This window comes from Echinococcus granulosus (assembly GCF_000524195.1).
Source record: "Echinococcus granulosus chromosome Unknown EG_S00092, whole genome shotgun sequence".
Classification (NCBI taxonomy): domain Eukaryota; kingdom Metazoa; phylum Platyhelminthes; class Cestoda; order Cyclophyllidea; family Taeniidae; genus Echinococcus; species Echinococcus granulosus.
This window is the reverse complement of record NW_020170472.1, coordinates 39,305-53,847: the sequence shown is the minus strand read 5'-3', so window position 1 is coordinate 53,847 and position 14,543 is coordinate 39,305. Positions and strand designations below refer to the sequence as shown.

General features: G+C 38.9%; 3 protein-coding genes across 3 annotated transcripts in view; 2 read left to right on the top strand and 1 right to left on the bottom strand. All coding sequences in view use genetic code 11, as the record gives it.

The window, feature by feature from the left end:
- Window positions 1–731, top strand: part of EGR_07966 (hypothetical protein) — a gene marked incomplete at both ends in the record, with an annotated part of 3,871 nt that extends 3,140 nt beyond the window's left edge. The window contains 2 exons of the mRNA XM_024497215.1: window positions 342–407; window positions 482–731. Coding sequence (XP_024348345.1) covers window positions 342–407; window positions 482–731 — 316 coding nt within the window. The remainder of the gene's footprint in view (window positions 1–341; window positions 408–481) is intronic.
- Window positions 732–3,212: 2,481 nt separating this feature from the next.
- Window positions 3,213–7,901, top strand: EGR_07965 (hypothetical protein; the record flags this gene model as incomplete). Its single annotated transcript, XM_024497214.1, has 5 exons — window positions 3,213–3,313; window positions 3,889–3,972; window positions 5,009–5,151; window positions 6,786–6,829; window positions 7,671–7,901. 5 exons carry the CDS (start codon window positions 3,213–3,215, stop codon window positions 7,899–7,901), a joined length of 603 nt encoding a protein of 200 aa, XP_024348344.1.
- A 3,617-nt stretch (window positions 7,902–11,518) lies between these two features.
- Window positions 11,519–13,450, bottom strand: EGR_07964 (hypothetical protein; the record flags this gene model as incomplete). Its single annotated transcript, XM_024497213.1, has 2 exons — window positions 11,519–11,639; window positions 13,407–13,450. 2 exons carry the CDS (start codon window positions 13,448–13,450, stop codon window positions 11,519–11,521), a joined length of 165 nt encoding a protein of 54 aa, XP_024348343.1.
- Between the last annotated feature and the right edge of the window lie 1,093 nt (window positions 13,451–14,543).

The window sequence follows — 14,543 nt, the reverse complement described above, 5'->3', positions numbered from 1 at the left end:
TAGGCCCTCATTTACGAGTCAGCTTTCTGCTGGGCATAAATATAAGTGTTTCCTTTGCGTTGCAGTAGAGTGTTGCTTCGGTTGGCATACCTAAATACACCGTCACAAATATGTGACGTGGAATGCAACCTTATTTATTCCAATTTGTAACGCTTTGAAAAAATGTAGCGTCAGGGCTGCAGTGATGGGAATTTCAAAGCCCTTTTTCGCCTCTCAACATCAGACATTTTACCATTTAGGTGGTAAGTTAAGAGAGAAATGGTGTGTTCAAAGCAAAAGATGTGACTCATGGTGCTTAATTTGCATTTCACGTTCGATCATCTTTAATAAAATCTTAATAGGAGAAATGTTACTAAAATGGTTGCTATTTTAACACTATTTTGGTTTTCTGCACAAGTTTCCTTTGAGTATGTGTTTGTACATGGATCGAGCTGAGGAAGTAACCTGCAGGGGCACCCTCTTCTCATTATCTTCCTTCCAGCCTAAAAGGTTGCTTAAATTTAAGATTTCTCTTTAACAAATGGTTTACAGAAGAAAAGATGGGATGGGTACAAGCCCAGATTGCGCATAAGATCCACTGGTACTTTTTAACTACAGAAGACGTTCGTATTAAGAGCTTCAAACTGCCTTCATTAAAAAAAAAAACTTTTAAAACTATTTCTCTGATCATTGACGATGTTTTAGAGGCATCCGCACTTTGTATACGAGTTGCTTCACACTTAATTTGCTAAAAACGCGTCATAATTATGCACTTTAAAACTCCTAACGCTCCTTCCATTTTCCAGGATGAATTGATAAATAAGCAAAATTACTTGCAATTGGAGGCTCGTCGTGCACCACAATGACGTGAGTTTCGTACTTGGAGGTGCGCTACGGACTTCAGCGCTGAAGGCATCTACTCTGAAGTCTTGTACTGTTAGTAGGCAACCATATGACTTCAAATAGCGATTTTCATGCCTCAGGATTTCATCATCTATGAGGAAACAAGTACGGAACTTAGACAAAGAGAAAGCTACTAATAAGTCATGTGGCTTTTTAAGTCATTTGTTTCCATCTGGACTACTATTGCAAATCATAATTCTCTCCTGCTTGATTCGTTGCAGTGCTGTTGAAAGCAAAGTGTAACCTCAAAAAGTATCAATGTCTTCATTCACCGAGAGCGCTAACGTCGGCAGAGCGAAGGGGAAATATTGACCATAATAAAAGGAAGGAGAAAAAATGCAATAGACACAACTTGGGAGGTGCGGTATGGGAATAAAGAGGTATAGTTTACTTTTCCTTAACTAACTTTGCCATAAGGATGCCACATCAGCACCATGTGCGAATTATTTTAAAAGAATTCAATTATGTACAAAGTCTAAAAGCCAATTGGAAGTAAAAATGATAGGATTTGTTGTAGAAGAATAAGTTTTAAACATTAATAGATGGTAAAGAAATACAGACAAATAATAGACTAATTGGTTACTGTCAGGTTTCCTTAGTCAATTAAGTGGGGATACGACACCGCAAGGAGAAAATAGCTAACGTAGGATTTTGAAATAATTTCCTCTTTAACATAATTTCTTCAACTGATCGGTCCATTTGAGGTAATTTTCTATTTGTTTGACTGCACGGTAAATAAAACTTCGTAGAACGACGTTTCGCTGATCGAGTTCCACTCTGCAAAAATATATTACAGCCTACAAATAGATCTGAAAGTGATTAGTTTAGTAAAATATTATAAGGAGACAGAAAAACACAGAAGCTGAGAATAATGTTTGATTATTAGGACCGCATACACATTAAAGTCGACATTGACAGTGAAGTGATTTTTAAATTTTCACACAGGCCATGAAATATGAGCACCTACACTTGCTTGTGGAGAGTCAGCCCTGAATTACTCCCCCTGGGTGGACATAATGTATACATTGGTACAGGCGTTGCTATTTTACTATGATTTATTAAAAATATTAACGAAAATGTATTAACATTCACCAGACAAAACGTCACAATTTCAGCAACAAAGCACTTTTAGTCTTTGTTTATTCAAAGTAATAATCTAATTTTACAATTTAAGTAGTACGAACTATTTTTGTTTTTTGATACACGCACCATCGTGGAAGCATCAATGAGGATATCAGCGGTTCTTATTTATTAAGCTGTGCTACAATTTACTGGAGTTTTTGGATTCTGTAGAGCGGCAGGGAGACTAGGTGGAGTGTCATATCGCCTTTTTGGATCTAACACTAGTACGTGCATTGAGTCAGAGTAAAACGCAAACTTGGACAATTTAATGAATGAACAGCTCAGCATGCAGCAGACTATCTGGTGTTTATCTTTGACTGGTCATGGCATTCACAAAGCCACACACTCCTTTATTAAGGCTTTTAGTTTATTGGTACACAATAAAAGTAAACAAGGGATGAGAGAGTCCTTTTGTTTACAAATGGGCACCTGGAATCACTAATGGTCTAAATGGTATCCAGATGGGTGATACCTTGACTGGGTAATTCGTCTTTTGACGGTATCTAACCTAAAAAGCAAATTTATTTGTTACATTCTCACACATTATTAAATGCAAGGTGGCTTGCAACAATTGCCAATTGAGATATTGCTCTTCTGACACTTCTGCAGTTATCGTTATGAATAAATCAACTCTCCTTCTTCTAACTTCCACAGATTCCAATTTGCACAATTTGCATATCATTTTTATTTACCAATGGACCATAAAACCCTTCCATGAATGGGTAGGGGTAGACATTTTTACAATCAATAGATGCACTTATCTGCCACTGCTATTTATCCCATAGATACAGGTATCCGACCACTGCCGACATTTACGAACCGGCCCTTCTTTACGCCTCAGTTGCGTCTCACCTAATTTACCCAACCTTTCAAAGGAATGCACCTAAAAGTGCTGAAACCCTTGTCATATTTTTGAGTCATTCGATAAGAAGGATAAAAATGCACGAGAGCTGGCGCTCCTTGTGTACTAGAATGGCATGCGCATCGCGATTCCAGGTGCGTTCCGCACCAATGCAGAGGTATTCGCCCTAAAGTCCATTCCTTCTTGAGCTTTCTGCTCCACATAGCAGTTATACAGTCAAAATCATCACAGCAAGGTCACAACAAGGTTGAAACTAAATGGCGATTTGCTAAGCTCTTCTGCTCAATCAGCAGTGTTATAATTTTGTCTCTCACATTTGGCTACAATAACATTAAGAAAATGGCCCATGCTTACTATCAATAGTGAATCAAGAGTGTATTATAAAGCCAAGACTAACATCATTTACACCAAATCCAAGATGGAGCACTTACAAAGAGGATATTACAAGTAAGTTAGGCAAGTTTTATAAGCTAATTGTTTCAACTTAACTACGACTACACAGCGTAGCCCTCTCCAACTTGACTCCTCTTAGTGCAAGTGAAAGCAAAAGTCACCAACAAAATAGTGTCCACGTCTCCCCTTATAAAGAACAGTAATATCGGCAGAGTAAAGGAGAAATAGTTGTTAGAAGAAAAAAAAAGAGAAAGAATGCAACAGACGCAACTTGGGAAGTGTGATAAAGGAGAGGTATGATTCACTTCTCGCCTAGCTACTTTCGCCACGAGGGTACTGTTCCAACACCACAATATTTAAATGCTGACTACACGGAAAGAGGTAAAATTAATTCACCATCATTTTTCTGCAAACACAGGTTCTAAACCATGGTATGAGCACAGTATTCCTGGTATAAAAATATGCAGGTGCCAAGCACAGAGTGAGCAGCAATAAAATTAGACACCCGGTTGTGAACAGGGCAAAACTGGTTGCCCTTGACATTAGCCAGGGCAAGCAAAAGCATGAGCTCAATCAAGCTTTGGAAGATAACCTTTTCACTTACACCCGTTTCCTTCAAACAAAAACAGGCGTTTTTTGGTGGAAGTGAACCCAAAGAAAGGCCTTGATGTCATGCAAAATAATCATTTTTTGAAGATGGTTTACGTCAAATGGTCAAATTGTAATATTTTGCTTTAATCACAGATAAGCCAACCTTTGGAAAGGAAAGTTGCCAGCGCTTCTTTAATGTCATTTGGAAAGACAATGTGAAAGGTTTTTCGCGAAGGACTGAAGTGCTCCTATGTAACTTACTTCATTTCACTATTGGAGGAGAATCCACATGTCTTCGCTACTTAGTGATTCCCTAAAATGCTGAGGTAAAATGGTGTACGCACGCCTAGGGCTACCTAATCTTGCAACTTAGATAAATAAGATCTGTCGTTGTGCAGCAACACTTATCACCTGCGTGGACCAACAACAGTCGTTTTGACAATTGACCTATGCAAATTCCTCAGCACGGCGTGTATTGATAAGTAATTTGCCAGCATTAGTCGCACGCAGGGGTTTGTCTATTGTATAGCTTTAAAGATGAACTCATCCATCTTGGATGAAATGTTTGACGCACAAATTGAATGCTTTCAAGTGTGGCTGCTGTGGTGAGTGTTTGATACCCCAACAATAGGGGCATTTGTAATTTTTTGTGAGTTCCTTGCCCGCAATAACGCCTTTGCAAAGCACATCCTGTTGTATCCACACAACCCAAATGTGTTCTGCCTTTTTGAGTGCCAATGTTAGAAGCCGTCCAGGGTGCTTGTGTCAGCCAACTGCAATAAGACATGCTTTACACCCAATGCTGCATGATGTACCACCGAGGAAAAACTCCCCTTTATATACTTGAATTTAAAGGCTCCAAATACGCAAATAAATGTGATTACATAGCCAAAATCTAAATGATCACGTATTTGATCAAGTTGTCCTTTGTTTAACACTAAACAGTGAAAATCAAAAGTGCCTATACTGATGAACTGTAATCATACCCCCTCAGTTGCGATAACAATGACGCAAGACTCATTTGACCACTCTGCAACCACAAATTTGTTTCACTGCATATGATGTCACCTAAAAGTACCTTTAATTTTATCAGATTAGGTAACGGCGTACAACGATTTACTACCTTCCTTGAACATTACAAAGCCATTAGGCTCATAGTTTTAATGCGGAGGAGGATGCTCGCCTTGTAGACCATGTATATACTAAAACCTTTTTTTCAACAAAGAAGCTAATTTTGCACATGCAGAATTTTCCAATTTTCCCTTTGCCTGTTTTGCTGCGCCACCTTGCAATTTTGGCAAGTAAGTGAAACAATTTAAGGAAGACTTATACCATTTAAGAAGAATATAAGCACTTTTGGCAACAAGTATACATGTTTGACGAAAATTTCACAAAAATAGCAAAAGTACAATAGCTGACGTAGTTTCAGCTCATAGTGTGCAAAATAATTCAAAAACACCTCAACAGCACTTAATCTCAATGTGTAGATGGATCTCCCTTTCCCTCTCACTCGCTTCTCTGTAGAGCGGAACTGTTCGACTAAAACCAGGGATTGAAAGGTGTTAACGGTGCTGGACAGCTGAATGTGCACTACTGATCAAACTCAATATCAAATTTAAATGCGAAATGCAAATTTTACTCCATCCGAATGTGCAAAATTTTGATTGTGTGTTCGGCACGTCAGCTAATCTAAGCGGACACCCAAGGATCCGTCATGGACTCCCAGCACTGCCTGTAGCCTCTCAGCGATCCCCTACATCGATGATAAACTTACTGGCCCACTACTTGGACGGCTTCTACCTCAGGATAGACACGAACTATCATACTGGTAGTTGGCTAGAATTGTTGATTCTATATCAAAATAGCCAACAATAAGCATTGCAAAGTGTATTTGCCAGTAACGAAGACTTATTAATACCATACCTAAATAAATAATTCCTTAAATGGCTCTTTACCTCCCACAGCATATGAACTCAATATGTTGACAATGCTTCTTTTTTTTCCGCTTCAACTATGGTCGGGCTAAAGACACTGTTTGTGATTAAACTATTCCGGTGACAAATGTAAAGATCTTCGGAACAAGATAAGCAGTTACGCTATAAGGGAATGCTCCCCCGTAAACTAGGTTTTCAAAAGACTTGATAGAGAGAATAGTGCCCTAACCGGCTCTATTATGTGACTAGCCTAAGTTGCCTTACAAGTGAAGGCAGTCATGCGACGGAGTGAATTCATTCATTCCACAAGCTGTCACATTTCATACGCCTTAAATGTGTCAGGTCATACTTCCTCTGCATGAAGTCTTAAGTAAGGCTTGTAAAATGTACGTCAATGCAGCATTTATTTGCTACCCTCAGATCTCATGCACGACATCATAATGCAGTTTCGGAAAAGTGCCAAAGACTAAATATCTTCTATAAAAATTACAAACCTCTCACTCTCAAACGAAATTTAAATGCACCACAAGGAAATTTAAGGGTGATTGTGTGTGTCTGCTACCCAGGCAGTTAAGTGTGTTATGAAATCAGTAGTGCTAAAGTGGTGTACCTTAAATGCCAGGGAATTTAGGGTTGCCAAAGTCAATGTCATATCCCGGTAGTTCCAATGGAAACGTCATGTCGGCCAACAGCACCGCAGAGAATAAAAAAGCGTTGTACTACTTAAAAGGGCCATTGCCCTACTCGAGTGTAGCCATCCCGTATCCATCCCACCATCCTTTTATCTTTCTCCCTATTGATCGGCGTCATTAATCCTCAGTGACCCTTATTCTTCATATATTAACGAGGCCACTGTAAAAGCCGGTGACATACTAGCTTCAGTCATCATTACTTTGTGTTGAGTTATACCCACAACCGATCGTAACCAGTTTATGGACATTAAGATCGCAGAGGCGCCATCAGTCTTTCCCACTAGCCTTTCAACAAACAATTTTTGTCAGATAACTGCCCATTTGCAAACTATGTAATTGTGGGTTTAGAGAAAGTATGACATGGCTTCGATGGACAATTTGCTTAAGAAAGGTGTCCTTTTTATGTGATGGGTAGATTATTTGACAGGCAATTAAATCTGAATGATGGCTAAATTGGACCTGTTTCTTAGACTACCACCACCAGCACCACCGGCGTGACTCGTATTTCCTCTCCGCATCTAAGGACTCCATGAACTTACAGGCTCTCACAAATCAATCAAACTGCACAGATGAGGTAATAGACTATTCGATGAAGCATTTATTGGAGCACACTATGAGAACAAGAAGATTATTCCAATTGCGAAGAATAGGGGTCCATGTAAACAAAAGAAATCACAAATAAGCATAACTTTGTTTAAATAATGGAGCACATTCGGCAAATTCATGAGTAGAAAAGAGGAGTGAGTTGTTTGTTTGGTCTCTCAAAGGTACTTAACTGGTCCAACATCCATCATTCCCTTTTATACACCCATATAAATCCAAGCGCTTTTGACAGTCTCTCAAGAACAAACATTTGTCCTTTTAGAGGTAGTACAACAGCACTTGTAGTGATAACTCATCTACTAAAGGGATATAACATCTTGGTTCTAGTGTTGGTTTCCCAATCAGTTGTGTGCCTGTCTAAAATCAAGAATGTGGAAAGGCTATTCTAAATGTTGAAAGTATCACTAGATGAAAAAAAATGTTGTGCGAGCTTTAACAGCCTTATCGTAACAACTAAGACGGATTGATTTGGACATCTCTAACGACCAGAAAGTTAACGCATTTTCAAGTCGGATATGCTCAAATGCCTTTTGAAGGCTTACAAAGTGCAGGCTAATATTAATGAGTATCAATGTGTCTAACATTTGTTAGCTCATTAACGCTGGCTTTGCACTATTGGAAAGAGTCGGTTCGGTAAAGGAGAGCACACATACAGCACTTACTTTTACACCTATAGAACGCCATTTAAGTACCATTGAAAATGTCATATATGCCGCCTATTTAGTGCAAAAGATTTCAAATGTGGAGTGCATTTGTCAATCTCTCAAAAAAATATCCCAATTTCTCGTTCTAGTAAGGTATTATGATGTACACTTCAGTTAATGCTTTTTCGTCACGAGTGTAAGGAAGTCCAATAATGCAACTGGATGGAAAAGCAAAGGTTACTCAAAGTAGGGGACGAACTTAGGTTTTAAGTACTATGGGCGTCTGGAATGCGCCTAATGGTACAAGTTCCAAGGATATTTCGACTAAAAGGCTCAAGGTTTCGGGTATTTATTTACATTAAGTCGTCTCACAAACGACTTGATTGAGCCGCAAATCTCATAATATGGAATTAGCATGCCTGTTTTCCATGAATGGCCTTATCCTATCGTTTATTGATTGCAAATCAATGGGTGAAAAGTCAATTTTACTACTAAAGGGATATAATACTTTGGCTCAGAGGTAGGTATTTCCTTTTTTTCCTCCTAAACTAGGCAGTTTGATGCCAGTCAGAAGTTAGGAATGCTGAAAGGTATTTAAAATGCAGGTGTTGTCGCTTTGACGGGACGTCGCCATGCGTGTTATTACCGCCTCATCAGCATAACCATAACCCAGCGATTTGGATGCCTCTAGTGACCAGAAAGAGGCAATTTCTAATGGAGCATGCTTAAGTTGTTTTGCACAACTTTGAAAAGCTTAGAAAGTGCAGGTCGTTGTTTATTTGCAGAGATGTGCTAGACATCTGTCATTTCAACTTTGCTATCTGTGTGCTATTTGAAAGGATCAGTCCTTCACATGTAAGCTTCCCTTTCATTTGCCCATCCCATATACATTCATTTATTATTCTTTAGCTAGAACCACCCCAATATACAGTTTAAATTTAACTTTGTGGGTGATTCCAAATGTTTTTATTTTGCAAAAAAAGCCTTTTACTTGGTGTACAGTCCAAGCAATTTATAATTTAGCTTTTTTGATTTATACAAATGCTCTTCATATATATTATGCAGTAGCAGATGGCAAATGGCTTTGGTAAATTGTTTGTTGACAGACTGATTAGTAGGAAGAAGTGACCTTGGAGGGGTAATCTTACGTAATCGAGCCTGTCATTGTCTGACTTCAATGACTTTTAAGGCAACCACTGCATCACCCCGAGCCGAGAAACTGGGCCGAGGTGTTAAAAGACTTCAAAATAAATTCGATGTTTTTGGAAGAAAGTCATTTTAGATAAATAGTTGGATTTAATTACATCAATAGGAAGGAAGTCCTCCTCTGATCCAACTTTTCATTCTTGGCGGTAAAAGGAATTGGGTTTCTATCAGCGAAAAAGAAGGATAGGGAGGAACTGCCTCCTCCACCTCCTTCACCTTATTCCCTAACTGATGCTTTCTAAAGCAAAGATCACCCTTTTTGGGGTTCGGCAATTTCACGCAAAATCGAAGGACGGTGGGAATAAAAGTGAAAAAATTTTCCTTTCGATTTTATGCACTAGATGCTTTTTAAAGAAAACCCTTAAGCAAACTTCAGTAAGAAAATTACCTTTAGGAAATATTACTCCCATTTACTCATTATTGCCATGACATTGCTGAAGTTAACTTCTGGTGACCAACAATATGCATTACTAACATAAAATATAGTGGGACCTCATCATAGAGTTGTTATTATATAAATGGGTTTTAATCCTGACTAAACTTTCAGTTTTCTACTACTAAATTACCGTAGCATCTCGAGATCCAAATTAAGATGAAAGCATGCAACACTGCAGCAGAAAATGCATTTTGGCCTACTTAAGGGAGAAGGGGCTACTGACATGACCCGGAGGCCACACTACTTAGTGGAAGTGCAAAGGCAAAGCCTTGGATGGTTGCACAACAAAAATTAAGAAGCGCTTTTTCAAGTTAGCAATTTGGCCATCAAAGCGCAGTCAGCATTATAAAACACCCACAAAACAACTGTAGTGCTCAAGAGATCTGGAAAATCAAGGTAATTGTCCTCTGGCATCAATGTAGCAAGCCCTATTTTCCCTAAAGCCTAAAGAACTACAGTACTAGCATAGAACACCTATTGCCAATGTGTGGAAGGGCTGAAGGTCTTGTGGCATGATTCAGAGGCCGTGTCACCCACTGGAGGTACAAAGCTGAACCTGAAGCGACCGTGTAGCCAAAACAAAGTTAAAAGCCTTTTAAATGGTTTTATTCCTAAAAAGCTTTTTACTCCGCCTATTTGGACACTTCACGTCTGGCAATGCATTCCCCATTGATTTCCACCGTTGTGAATGCGGTGGATGTGACAAAATATAATTTCAGCTCCTAAAGCACTTTTGCCTTTTATAAAATTAACTGTACTTTTATATAAAAATGGCAAACCAATTTAACTGATTTAATCGATGACATAAAACCAGGCGGTGAAATTAAAATAAACTGTGAAATTTGCCTCACTTTAGTGATTTAGCACACTTGATGGAGATATGGTGGGAGCTCACCCTAGGAGTTATCTTAATTTGCCTTATATAGGTTGACAAGTATTTCGATAAGCCTATGGATGCATTAGGACAAAACTATTTTTGAAAGGGAGACATGAAATTAATATGCCTTGAAACATGGACCCATTTCCATTACAAGTCCAAAAGCCCCGGGTTCGACGTGACCATATGTAATGGAACTGTGCAAATCTCAAACGAATGACTTAACGAGGATGTCTCCAAGCCAGAAAGAGGTATTCTCAATCAATCACTTTAAAATTTTATTCCAAGTTTTGGGACCTTGAACATTTTTGTAATATTTCAAAACTTCTCCTCGTCAAGTTCTTCCACCCATTATTAGTGTGTTTAGGCAAGCTCTGCGTGTGCTTATAAATAAATAAATAAAAAAAAGCTAAAGAGAAAGGAATGGGGCTATCCTCTAAGTCAGCATATTAACAAATCGGACATATGCATTTACGGTGCTCTGATTGTGTAGGCGTTGTAGATATTCAAGACCACTTATTCCCCAGAACTTATTCCTATTTAACCCAATTAAAATCTTGATAGTGTCTGTGATTCCGCAGTGTCACAATAATTCTTGACTTGGCATGCTTTAAAGAACTTAAAAATCACCCTCTGTAAAATTAGGGGAAAGGCTATCCTAGAGCTTTGATTAATTCAGATTCTAAGGCTGCATCGGCTTTCTGTTTTATCGGGAAACTCGAAACGGATGAACATCAGAGGAGTACACTAAGTCCATCCTAAGCAAATTCAACCACGCTCAGCGATCTTCACAGTTCAATCCTCATATCAACTCTTAATGTTTCATCATAGATTTACCATCCACCAACTTATCCATCTACTCATCTATCAGTCCACTTTGTATTAAGTAAATTCATTACAGGCCGGTAGCGACCCACTTTGTCGTATGAAGAGGTGAGCCGACTTATGCCGCTGTTTAGAAGTAGGAAGGATTACGTTTTGTCACCGCTGAGGTCCTAGAAGCACAGAGGAATAAAAGCGGATAGTTCGTGAGTCGGACTTCTCATTTAAAGATTTTTATAGATGGCTATTTATTTGTTTATCTGTAAATTGAAGCTCATAAAGTTAAGTTTTTAGTAATCCAAATAAATATAAGTTCATTTTATTAAAATAATATGCTAAATCGAGTAACTTTGGAATATATTTTCACTTTCTTGCTTGGCAGTGCATGCTTTGATGCGCACACTTTAGTCCGGCCATTGTAACAACAGCTCGTGATGGGAACGGAACAATTGATCTAATGATGATGAGGCGAGAGATTTGAAGAGCCAATAGCAACACTCCCGAACTTGCAATACTTTTGTTGGGGTTTCTTTCGTACATCGAAGGAAGTGGATTGAGGAGAGATCAGAATGCAGCTGAAAGGTGCAAAACCGAAGGTCCAGCTGCATTTTGCAGCGCATAGGTTTAAATACTGTTATCTAGTATGCTGCAACTCCCTTTATATGACGTTAATTAGTAATGCAGAAAAGTGTAGCTCAAGTTTTTATGCGAAAAAGCAGTAGTGCACTGTTGAATCCTCCCGGCTTAGTGGTAAAACAGTTCACCGTAATGTTACGTAAAACTGATGTGATGCAGTGGCACTCATCCGTGGCAGATACCTGTAACGTTTGACAGTTCCATATGAAATGAAAGAAGCCGAGTCAATCTGACAGATCTTCTCCACACACTTAAGATTGACGTATTAAGGCATCGCTCCTAGCCACATTAATGAATAATGTAATCAGTCTGAGGAAAGTTGATAGCGTAGGTGTTTAACATAAGTAGACAAACAGTAAATTTAAAGAAAATTCAAAAGCTTGGAATCTTTTTTCTAAAGAATAAATATCAGTAGGGCTTTCAGAGTATGCTAGATAAATAATGACCTTTAAAAAAATCGTGGCAGAATTTTTTAAGCATTTCTTATAAAGGTAACAATTCGGAACACCCGGACACTGTGGTGGTAAACATTATAACACTTAGGAAGGCTAGCAAACATACGGCATATTAAAGTAGTATCAAAAGGGTTTTTCTTGTAACTTTGAAGGAAAAAGCAAGCCACTAATGTACCCCTTGGGCGTGTTTGAGAGTGAATAAAGGATGTGCGATGCACGGAAACTATTTGTCTTCTAGCACTATCTCAAACTAAATCAAAATGTTATATTTGAGGTCTGGGATTGGCAAATGAATTCAGCATTGACGTGTGATTTGAGACGTTTGTTAATGTGGCTGGTTTGTATAACAAATGAAGTCACGCTTTTACTCTGTTCCCGGCATTTGCGATGCAAATTGGACTAGTCACTCACCCACCGGAGTAGATAAGGGTGCATTTTACACAGACAGGCCCTGGGCAGTCCCGATAATTCCGTCGTAATCTTTTGCAAGCATGACTCGTTGTTCTGGTGCGAGGTGCCCTGCTTTCGTCACCCACGCAGTTCGACAACTAGCAAATCTTTCATCTATCCATGGACGAAGGCTTAATGGACAGAACACATTATCCACACCATCGAGTTCACACAATGAGGGAAATGAGATGCCAATTCTATAGGCGCAACTTCATTTTTAAAACAATTTCTTGAGTTTGGATGATGCTAATTTTTTTGCGACTCACAAGTGCACTTTGTGATGTTTACAGCTGCCTATTTTGTCCAAAAAACCAATGGTTATCTTAGCCGCGTTTCGGATTAAAAGTAGATCAGTCACTCTGGCAAAGTAATACAGCAGTGCCTTTGTCTCTCTAGAGGTCAAAATGTCATGGTAATAGTACTGAATATCTATCGCCGGTGTATAGGAGGACTGAGAGGCTAAGGACAGGATTCGAAGTCCATGCTGGCTAGTAGAAGTACGATAACTGAGCCTTGAGTGCCTGCTTAACCAAATCGATGATTTGGACATACACCCAACGTATCTCTAATTTGAATGAAGTTAAATTTTTCATTTAACTAGAAAAATGATTTTAAGTTTGATCTTCCTTGCACAATCAGCCTTCCTGCAACTTCTTTAACACCTTTTATACCCCTAGTTTGGCAAAGTGGCTTCGCGGTTTTAACTTTACACATGGTGCCTGTGTCTGTCGCCTGTCCAAAGTCTGATTCCATCTGCTTTTGTTAGAGGTATTTTGATAACCTTCGAACATGTCAGCTCACGCATAAGCGAAGACGGTAACTTTACAGGTGAGAGAAGGCTCCATATTCGGATAGACTACAGGATTATAAGCAGTAATTTTTCCAATTCCTCATTTCTGTGGCTTAATATGCATCCTAACGTTAGACTCAAAATTGTGATATGAGACACCACGTCTAGTGTCCCTGCCCTTCTATAAAATCTGAAAGTACGAAAATATGGCAGCACGGATTGATAAATATAGGGATCTGACATTCTTGCTGATGTTTTTGCGGTGGCATATGTTTAAAAACATAAAATGACATGAGTGATTATACCTGTAGAAGTCAGTTGCTGCCTTGACTCTGTAAAGTTTTGCAATATATTGCAGCCAAATGCGCGAAATTCGCTTAGATGACCATAGAGGCAATTATTTTATCCGCATTTCTAACGCTTAATAAAGTGGCAGTGGTTGTGATTAGGCGAAATATCTCCACAAATAGACAGAAGTTCTAATATTTGATATCCTAATCATTTGAAAACATCAACATGTGATTTATCGGAGATAACATTACTTTCGATGACTCCTCCATCATATATACATTCCTAATAAACAAATGCGGCTATAAAAGCCACCGATTTATTCTTCAGCAGATTATTATTTGGACAAACACATCGCTGTTCACTACTCAGTGACCGACTTAACTTTCCATTTAGCTAAGCTACAAAACACAATCGACAGTGTGGCTAGGTGCAGAGGATTGTAATTCATTTTACTGGAAAAAAATCTGCATCTCCATAAAATTGTTCCATTTGGATTATTAAGTGGTTTACCTCCCACGTCTCTTGCACAAATAATCTAGATCATCGTAGACATCGCACTGTATTTCACCTATCTGAGATCACGACAGAAAGGCTTAACATTGCACTATGAACAACTACAAGATCTAGCTTAGTAAAACATTCAGTCTTCTACAGTGGCATTGCTCCGGTTTGCTCCTACGGATCGGCAGTGCTACAGGGTCTGAGCTCGCGGCTTAGGATACAATTGCGTGACGATAGTCAAATGGGTCATAAAGTTGACAAGGAAGTGAACCAAAGGCCACTTCTGAAACACATGGCACCAGTTAGTTAGTCAGAAGCCATTCAGATGCATGTAAGAATGTGATTCAAGACCTCAT